We start from the raw sequence: 11,200 nt of genomic DNA, 5'->3' as shown, positions 1-11,200 counted from the left end.
GTTATATAAGTGTCGTTATAATATCTTTTTAACCACTCACGGTACGAGGAATCCGGTTTGAAGGGCCGCCTGGGTTGTTGGATTTCAGAAGTGCTATATGCCAAAATGATCCTGCCCTCCGGTGTTTAATGTCTGGCCCCTGTCTGTACATAGTGGGTGAATAGTATTGTTTAACGCTTATATAATAGTAATAATAGGTAGACTATTAATTAGTATCGTTGAACATTAGACTAAACTCTAGTAGAAATGATACCAGGTTTTGTCAACGGAAATTTGTTTTAAAGTAAACGAAGTGATGTCCGAGTACCGAGTCACCACCTTTGCAGGTGAGTGCATAGTCTCTTTCATGAACATGATTTTAATACAAGTATTGATTGAAGTATTAATTATATGTTTATGTGCGAGTTAATTGATGTTGCTTGAAATACGTGTTAAAGAACATACCTGATTATATATGATGATTTAGGATAAAGAGTAAACCTAAATTAATTATGAGGAATATTGGGTAGTATTTTCTTACGAGTACGAGTGAGTTATACTCAGAGAATAGAACTTTAGTATATGTCATTGATCCGGGAGCATGGATTAGACATAGTCATTGTCACTAGTCCGAGAGTATGGATTGGACATAGTTGACTGTCATTAATCCGGGAGTATGGATTAAGACATAGTCAGTTGTCCTTAGTCCGGGAGTATGGATTAAGACATAGTCACTCGTCCTCAGTCCGGGAGTATGGATAGGACATAGTCATTTGTCGTCAATCCGGGAGAATGGATTTACACATAGACACTTGTCCCAAATCCGAGAGTATGGAATGGGCACAATTATTGATCCGAGAGCATGAATTAGATCCGAGAGTATGGGTTAAGTAACAGGTAAAATTTAAGGTCCGAGAGTATGGATAGTCTCGTTGTAAGGATTAACGGGGTGGGGTAAGAGTTGCTTATATATATATGTTGAAATTGTATATTTTGTGAGTTCTAAATTATATATATGATATAACATTGTGGGATTGAAATCCCTATGTACTCACCAGGTTTCCCAACCTGACCCACTCAAGCTTATTTGTATCACAGGTGTCGTTACGAAGTTACATTACACTGAGAGATTAAAGAGATGTAGATCACTAGTGTAAATGAATGTAAGTTCTGTTTATGCTTATGTTTCTGTATTGACGATGACATCCCAAATGTTTTAAAATGAATAAAAATACATTTCTTCGGAAATGTTTTGATAACGTATCTATCATGTTTTACTGGGAACAAATTCCGCAACATTTTCATTAAAAGAGGTACTCTGATTTTTATAAAGCATAAACAAAATCGGTCTTTTCTGGTCGTGAAAATGGGGATGTCACATCATCCCTGCCCCGCATCACATTATCAGCAACACCTACGTTGCATCGCATCGATCAAATCATACTCTTGAGGAGAAAGGAGTATCAAGCTGTACAGTGTTGCATAAGCCCATCGCACAACACCACGTATCACGTGGTTGAGGTTCGATCATTACTTTTATCTCTTTAATGCATTATGACTTTGACTGTATCCAGCTGAATGTCATTGGCCGCTCACCAGTCAAATCAGACTGAGGGACTTGTTAACGTATGGTCCATTAGCATGGTCCAGATGTAAAGACTTGGCATGCCAGTCTTGTCTAGCGCCCGCGCATGGCGCTCGCCTAACACCCGCTCCTGGCGCTTTCCTGGCGACCCCAGGAGGCCTTACCCAACTCCTTGCTAGTTGGCCTTGTGTTGGGCCTGAGTTGGTTCGGCCTAAGGCCTGACCTAACTCTCCCTAGACCTAATTTTCCCCCATAAATGTAACATAATCTCCCCCATAGAGGGGGGCCTTTCCAAAGATCTAAACCCTAGAGCCTCCATGGCCAAACACACACCAAACACACCAAGATGGTTCTCTCCCGCTAGGGAGAACCATCTCATCTCTTCCAACCAATCTAATTTGATCGTCAGAGATTGCTCCCGGGGCACAATCCCTGGGGAAACCCTAACCTCTTTGTTGTGACTGAATCTTAGGCACCTCATCGGAAACTCGTTCACAACATCACCTCCAAATCTCCGATCTGGATCCAACTTAGAAGACCCGGCGGCCTAAGCACCTGTCGCAACATATATATATATATATATATATATATATATATATATATATATATATATATATATATATATATATATATATATATATATATATATATATATATATATATATATATATATATATATAATCTATTGATGACATGTCGTTGGCACGAACGAAGAGTCGCGCTCAGACACGCCAGAGAATTCTCCAATGCAAGTTGCGCCTAGTGGAACAAGCTCGAAGGAACCTCGCGCCCGCAGACACCCTAAGAGTAGGGGACCCGCAAAGAAGGCCCGGCCCCGCCAGGGGCGCCTTCCACTCCACGACAAAGTATAACGGCTCCAGGCAACAAGGAATATGCTCAGAGCATTACCACCTGAACCAATTGTTGCCTCTGACAGAACAAGGAGCATGATTACCCAATCAGCATCCCCGATCTTGTTGGGTCTCACGCATTTGTCCTGTACGGACTAGCAGAAGGCCTCGGTATAAAATGCCTTCTCTAGTACCTTGTAAAGTAAGTCGTTCTTTCTCAGTTCACTCTAGAATACACCCAAGTCTATTTACTTAATTGACAGTGGGAGTGTTTCCCGGAGAACGGCTGACGGCTTCTTCCCGTTGTGACCTTGCAGTCTCATCGGAACAATCACATGCACTAGGTGTAATTGTCCGGTGACCAAGTCGCATCATTTGGCGTCATCCGTAATGTGACGAACAACAAACCAAAAGCACACTCCCCAACACTTGAAGATGGCATCCGGCGTGACTGGTGAGACACCGACAAGCCCCATCAGGCCTATGATGTCGTTAGAACCAGTTATCGCCCCAATTCTCACACCAGTTACCGGTTAAACATCACAACAATGCGGCTCAACGATGACCACTGCTCCAACAAACGAATTATGTAGGTCGACCGCCGAAGGACCAGCGTCCCCCGTCGCCGTAATTGCACAAAGCGCCTCTACACAAACACCACAAATGACGGTGATCTTAAGAAGCACAACACCACCAATGGTGGACAACGTCAGCGACATGTAGGTTATCTCACAAACATCGCCGCTAAACCAGATGGTGAGAGATTAAATGGCGGCTTTCCAAACACCTCCATTTATGACAAACATACCCTTCAATAAACGTCAGGGTTCATGACGCCGTGGCTAAAATGCATAGATGAAGCCAGGGGAAAAGAAGCGCTTCGAGAGACACACGTAGGCCCAACGGGCACGCATGAAGGAGCAAGGGCCCTCATAGGGAAGATACTTCAGATGGGCATTTATTAGCCAACCATACACCAAAATGCATTGGAAGTAACGCGGAAATGCATGGAATGCAAAACTTACTCTCCAGTTCAAGGGGTTCCCCCGACACCCCTGATGAGCATTTCTAGCCCATGGCCTTTCTACCAGTCGGGAATCGAAATTGTCGGACCATTCCTAGATGCCCCCGGAAAAGTGAAATTTCTAGTAGTCGCGGTTCACTACTTCACCAAGTGGATAGAGGCCGAGCCATTAGCGTGTATATCCGGAATACAGATGATCAAATTCCTATAGATGAACATAATGACAAGGTTCGGAACACCCATGATACTCATCAGTGACTATGGGTAATAGTTTGTTGAAAACCCATTCTGAAGTTGGTGTGCTGAGAAAGGGATTGAGCAACGGTTCACACCAGTTGCACACCCCCAGGCCAACGGCCAGACCGAAGTATCCAGCAAAACATTGGTGAACGGAATAAAGAAACGCCTGGGGAGAGCTAAAGGTAACTGGGTCGAAGAACTACCGGGAGTACTCTGGTCATACAGAACAACGCTAAGAACGAGCATGAAGGAAACTCCTTTTAGCCTAACTTACGACACTGAAGAAATGTTGCTTGTAGAACTAACAGTTGGCTAACCCCGCACGGCCTACTTCGAAGAAGAAAACAATGATAAAGAACTTAGGGTAAACTTGGACCTCATTGAGTAGACGCGTGAGCGGTCGAACATTCGCCAAGCAGCCTATAAAAATGTCGTGGAAAGATACCACAGCCAGAGAGTCAAAGAAAAATCTTTCAATATAGGGGATTATGTCCTAAGGCGAAACGAGGCGAGCCATGCCCAACTACAAAGAGTTAGGCCTTACAGTGGAAAGACCATACAAGGTCATCAAGGACCACCGTAGTGGCGCATACGCACTCGAAACAATGGAGGGAAGGCAAATCCCAAGAAAATGGAATGCCAGGAACCTAAGGAAGTTTCATTTCTAAAAATGAAATTCGTCACCCGGACTGATCACCCGGGGTGACGTTCAACGTCCAAGGCTTAGCATACCTTTGCCCTTCACTTTATTTTTTCTTTTTGCAAAAAAAACACTTAGTGTATTTGTAAGGCTCATGATAGCAAATCTATCTAAATACTCAACGTATTTGCAGGGCTCGCAATAGCCGCTTCATTAGAAATACTCAGTGTATTCGCAAGGCTAAGAACAACCATTTTTTTGAAATACTCAATGTATTTGTCGAAACAGTCATTTTTAATACTCAGTGTATTTTGGAGGCTCATGATAGCCATTTCGTTAAAATACTCAACGTATTTCGTGGGCTCAGAACAACCATTTCATTATAATAGTTAGTGTATTTGTAAGGCTCAGAATAGCCACCCTATCAAACATACGACGAACTTGCCAGGCAAAAAGACCATGTTAATGCCCAGTACGCTCGCTAGGTCTAATGCAATAGCCTCGCGACAAGTCACATAGACAGTTATCACAAAAGCTTAGCACATCTACATAATCCAAAGCATCCGCCTAACGCTATACAATCATCTTACACTCGAAAGGCGAAAAGCGACAACAACAGAGGTTTAGAGCCAAACCACACACACAAAAACAACAACAACAAGCATAGGCAAACACGCTTTACATTATCAAAAGTCATGAAAATTCATTACAAGCAAGGCCAAAGGGCCACCAACATTTGATACTACCAAAAACCATGCAAAGTAAAAACAAGTAAACAGGAGAAAAGAGAACAAGCTTCACGCTTTTCTTCACACCCCAAAGGGCAGCACACTGTACAAAAGTACCTTAAGAACCAACTGCATCATCACCACCACTAATACCTGCATTAACACCACCATCTTCCATGCCACCACCACCACCGCCCCCATCGCAGCATCATCACCACCATTATTGTCGCCACCGCCATCGCCTCCGCCTGCTCCCCCAATCAGGATGTCATCAGAAACCTCACCCACATCCTCCAAAGCATAAAGTTTCCGCATCCGCGCCATATCTAAATGCCCCAAGCCCAAGAGAGAAGCATGATCCATTGTAGCAAAAGCAAGTAATGCATCATTGAGGCTGGTAGTGTGGCTAGATCGGGAATCACTGGCATTAGGATCGTAAGCACCTGAGTCTATCTCTGTCTTCAATCCATCGCGACTGGACTCTTCACCAGCAACGAATGCAGCATGTCGGATCCAGCTAACCACACTAGTAAACTCTGGATGCTCGATTAGTTTATCCATGATGCACACAACCCCCACTTGCATGAGCCAGTCCTGATCACGGCGTACAGACTCTGATTCAGCCCGAGCTTCCTCAAGGAGTTTATCACGATCACTAACATCTCGCTCCAAGCTCTCATTTTGAATAATTAACCCCTTATTAGCTTGGTTCAGGGAGTCCACCTTCATTTTGAGCGCATATTGAATCTCCTCAGCAACAACTTTCTCTGATGACAACAAGGCGTACCTCTGGTCGAAGCCACATACATCTTTCTCGAGCTCAAAGACTTGGCGTTTAAGTTTAGATTCTCAGGTGCTACAACTAGCATGGGAGACTTCCATCTCATTCAACGACTGGATATGGCGGGAACCGGCGACGAAATAAAACATCGCCTGAGCAGTGACATACGACATGTTATGAGCTAGTGCAGGACTGCCCCTGGCATCCATGGCAGTGACAACAGCAGGAGAAAATGAATGATATGGAAACTCCACGACATTGGTACAAACAGACAGACGGGAATCATTTTGCAAACTCCAGGTAGGAACAAAGACATCAAAACCAGGGTTATTTCTACCTGGAGACCCCCCACTTGGAGGATTCTAGTGAAGCAAGGCCCCACTAGGGCCCCCAGGGAGGAGAGATCAGAACTGGACAGTGGAACAATTTGGATGGAACAACGGGATGCTTAGTCGCCTTTTAATCCCCATCAGACTGTTGAATGTCATCATTAGGGATCACAACAATAGCCTCCAGCGTGGAGGAGATTGAGTTCAGCAGACGAGTAAAATTTCGCCTCGATTGAACCCGCCTCCTGATGTTAAAGACATCGATGGAGGTCACCCCCATGGCCAAGACTGCCTTCCTCTTAGCTATGGCTTACCGGACATCAGAGATAATGTCGTCTTTGCTATCCTCGACCATCTCCGCATTACCAGAGTCGGTGACAGGAGGCGAGGTAACCGTCATAATAGGTTGCACAGTCAAAGGCCGTTCTTCGACGGTTACAGAAGAACCCTCCAAAGCCAACGTCACCGGAGGAGAAGTGGCGATTTCGACGGTATGACGGAGGGATTTCGACAAGATCAGTCTCTCGATGCTCCAACTTCCCCCGATACGCTTTCGCAGGACGTCGTCCATAGAAAGAGGGGACTCAACACCTGCAAAAACGAAAACAAGACAAGAACTTAGAAGTAGGATAACAATCTTTCCCGAACGAAAATCCCCCCCCCCCCCCCCGTAAAAAGGGGGAGGAAGGAAGAATAACAGAAAGGAAACAACAGCAGAACCGCCTACCATTAATAACGGTTTAAAAGATGGGCATCTTCCCCCGACGCCTCCGAGAAGGGCTCATCCCAACTCCGGCAAGCACAACCTCTTAGTACTCATCAGGCATGACCTGTATGGTCTTTATAAGATCAACAATAGCCTGGTTATGAGGAAACAGTTTGGGAGTAACGTCAGAGAAATTGTTTGCCCGGTAACGCCTACGACCGACTCGATCCTGGTTAACCCATAACAATTTTGTCTTGCCAGTTCTTCGGAGTCTTTCCATCAGGAACCAAGACATGAACTCCACGTCGAGCAGATAACGTGTACTTGTCACCAGTAGCGTTGAACCAGAAGAAGAACTTGAAGACGAAGAAGTCAGGAAGCACACAGTTCACCCGACAGATCATCTCAAAAGCCACCGCCTTGCTGTCGACGTTTGGGGAAAGCATCTGGACACTACAACCATTCTTTTGAAGAAGCTCTTCCTGGAAGTTAGTGAGGGTAAGGCGCAAAACAGCATCAAAGGTCTTTAAATAAATACCTACCTTGCATGAAGGAGGAGAAAGGATCATCGAGTCGGCCGTCGGAAATTCTACACCGTCAACCAAAGAGAAGCCGTAAGCATTTCTGAGAAGTTTAAACTCAGCCTCAGAAGGAACAATGTCGGATTGAGCAACCATTAAAACAAAGGGGGAAGCAAAGAAAACCCTAGATGAAGAAGAAAAAGAAATAAGAGGAAGAGGCTGCGTTGATAGGAAAAGCCCTTAACCTTATAAATATTAAGGAAAGGCGGGATATTCAAAATCCTTGACGCAATGATGTAATTGACTATCATAATGGGCAGTCACGTCGCTGGAAAAACCGAAGCGACAATTGAATCAGAACTTAACACGTGTACCAAACAATTAAGTCCAGAACATCATAGCTAGTCTATCACCGCTATGACTACTGGACTAGGGGACTTGATGACGTGTCGTTGGCACGAACGAAGAGTCGCGCTCAGACGCGCCAGAGAATTCCCCAATGCAAGTCGCGCCTTGCGGAACAAGCCCGACGGAACCTCACGCCCGCGGACACCCCTAAGAGAAGGGCGCCCAAAGGGAAGGTCAGCCCTGCCAGGGGCGCCTTCGACTCTGCGACAAAGTATAACGGCTCCAGGCGACAATGAAGATGCTCAGAGCATTACCACCTGAACCAATCGTTGGCTTTGACAGAACAAGGAGCACGATTACCCAATCAGCGTCCTCGATCCTGTCTGGTCTGACGCCTTTGTCCTGTACGGACTAGTAGAAGGCCTCAGTATAAAAGGCCTTCTCCGGTAGCTTGGAAAGTAAGTCGATCTTTCTCAGTCACTCTAGAATACACCTAAGTCTATCTACTGACTTGACCGTCGAAGCGTTTCCCGGGAGCCTCCTCCCGGAGAACTTTTGACGGCTTCTTCACGTTGTGACCTTGCAGGCTCATCGGAAGAATCACAAGCACAAGGCGTAATTGTCCGGTGACCAGGTCGCATCATCTATTAACCTTATAAAAATTTACCATTTTTAGGACAAAAAAATGAAATAAATATATTATCTGAATTTTGTGCAAAAAATTAATCGTCTTTAGAAACTAATTTATGAAAGAACTCACTTGCACCCGTCGCTTAGCGCGGGTAAACGGCTAGTGTGTGTGTGTGTGTGTGTGTGTATATATATATATATATATATATATATATATATATATATATATATATATATATATATATATATATATATATACTAGATGTCGACCCGCGCAAAGCGGCGACGATAAATAGTTTTTTTGGTGAATAGTTTCTTATGGTGAAATAAATATTAGATTTATTATTAGTTATTATGTAATAATAAATTAATATTTTTTAATAAAATATTTACGTTAATACCTTATATTTATATTGATTGTTTATACTATTGATGTAAATTAATTAATATTTGTGTCTAGTTTAAGAAATGTAAGTAAATTTATATACATAATTTAATATTTTAAAATTTTCATTTTCTCCAAATTTAATTTCTTAATTACTTTCCTTAATTCAAATATTACAACTTTTGGCAAGTATTAATGATCTATTTATGCATAATTGATTTGTATGCAAAGCTTTGTAACTTATACCTCTTAAAATTCAAAATATGATTAATATACTTTATAATATACTAGCCGTTTACCCGCGCCAAGCGCCGGACGGCAAAGAGTTTCTTTCGGAAGTAAGTTTTAATGTGATGATTGTGTGATGTGTTAGACGTGAGCTATTCATTGCGGCCTTTTGGTAAACCATTTTGTGTCGAATAGTTCATTTCAACGGATAGTTTCTAGCTAGGTGCATAGTCATACAATACGGCAGAAGTTGAGTATACATTTGGAATTTCATCTAATAGTTCATACTTGATTTTACAATATATAAATTACAACAATCTGCAATCATGTAGTTTTGTACATTTATAACACGTCCAATATAAACTACACCAATCTGCAATCATGTTGCTTCATCTGCTAGCCCTACATTAAACATCAAATGAGCATATATGATACATATTTGAAGAAAGTGTAAAATAATAAGTTGTTGATTGTACCTGGTTAATCACATAAAACTTCTTTGTACACAACGTTTGATGTGTAGATTCCATCATTATCAAACGTTTTTTTCGGCTTTACTAATACCTTGGTATTGACACGTGATATTCCTCTGGACAACGCCACATAAAGTTGGCCATGTGAGAATACCGATTCTGGTAGATAAACACCTACATTTGGAATTGTTTGTCCTTGAGCTTTATTGATTGTCATAGAGAAACTAAGCTGAATTGGAAACTGCTTTCTCTTTAGTTTGAATGGGAACATCTCATCGTCAGACGGACATAGATGAATTTTTGGTAAAAACACTCTTTTTTCAACATGTTGACCAACGACTATCTATACATCAATGATATTTTGTTGGAAAGCTCGACATATTAATCTGATGCCATTACATAACCCATTTCAGGGATCGATATTTCGCAAAAGTATTACTGGGCACCCAGTTTTTAACCGAAGATAATGAGGGGGTATACCAAAATTAATCACATTATTATAATATTTTAATAAAGATAATATAAGAATAAAAATACTAACATTAACAAATTGATATCATACCATAAATACTACACATTAACAAATATACTAAAATTATTTAAAAATCAATTTAATAACTGTCATAAGTCATACCAAAAATACTTTAAATCATACCAAAAATAATTAAAGATATTTCTTACAATTTACCCTTTAAATAATACACATCCAAACCACATACCTCGACCATAAGAAACATCTCACAGAGGGTCCCACTTACTTTACGCAAGACTTCATCCGGAGGCATTGGTATTATAGTTGCAAGGGAGAAAATGAAGGGATGAAAATAAGTCATATACAAGTAGTATGTAGACACACCATCACAAGTAGTATGTAGACACAGCATCAAATATTGAATATGAAGCCATCATCTGAAATAAGCCAAGTTTTTTTTTCCAAAAATAGAACATATATGAATCATTCTAAATAATTAAATATGTACCATAGAATTAGGATTATTTCTACAAATGTATACCTGTGGTTTTTCCATTGCAAAACGAACCATATCTTCAGGATTTACCTCCAATGGATCATAGCCCAAATTGCAGCATAATGAGGCCTATGATTTTATAAAATGACCAATTTCAGTAACTTAAGAGTGATAAACTCAAATTTAATCTTAAGCCACTAAAAAGAAGAAAAGAAGAAAAGTAAACTGTATTTTTTGGTCCCTGTGATTACTTAATTTTCTTTGGTTTTGGTCCTTTTTTTGTCTTTTTTCAAATTTCATTCGGTTTTGGTTATTCTCACTCACACCATGAATTCAAATCCATTAAGCTTGTTCATCTCCTTTGCACACAAGGGCTATTTGGTCATTTTTTTTCTCTATTTAACACATTGCCACCACTTTTATTCATCAAAACTCAGTAGCAGGCTTTCACATATATAAATATGCATAGGATTATGAAAGATGATTTCAGATCTGTTTTTTTGAAACACGATCGCATAAATATGTACATTTTTAAAGATTTCAGATATATTTGTAATGGTTTTAAAGCAGGCTTTCACATTTATAAAATAAAAAAGTATATTAATATTTTCAATAGTTACATATTAACAAAAAATTTAATCTCTCTTTTGAAATATTTCCCATTACGTAAATCATTGAGATAAAATTTAAAATTTAATTTTTAATCCATCAACATGCTTTATTAAAAATAATTATTTTAATTCATTTGTGTGATGGGTTTGATACAAAAAGAAAATGAAGTTAA

At 41.0% G+C, this 11,200-nt stretch overlaps 1 protein-coding gene across 1 annotated transcript; it reads right to left on the bottom strand.

The window, feature by feature from the left end:
- Positions 1-9,455: 9,455 nt before the first annotated feature.
- Positions 9,456-10,233, bottom strand: LOC145131974 (uncharacterized). Its single transcript, XM_079066617.1, has 3 exons — positions 10,137-10,233; positions 10,011-10,018; positions 9,456-9,791 (listed from the first exon to the last, which is right to left on the bottom strand). Exons 1-3 carry the CDS (start codon positions 10,231-10,233, stop codon positions 9,456-9,458), a joined length of 441 nt encoding a protein of 146 aa, XP_078922743.1.
- Positions 10,234-11,200: the final 967 nt, after the last annotated feature.

Source organism: Lactuca virosa, chromosome 8 (assembly GCF_052849685.1).
Source record: "Lactuca virosa cultivar CGN04683 chromosome 8, Lactuca_virosa_CGN04683_v6, whole genome shotgun sequence".
Classification (NCBI taxonomy): Eukaryota; Viridiplantae; Streptophyta; class Magnoliopsida; order Asterales; family Asteraceae; genus Lactuca; species Lactuca virosa.
The sequence above is the reverse complement of the archived record's forward strand: the minus strand, read 5'-3'. Positions and strand labels throughout refer to the sequence as shown.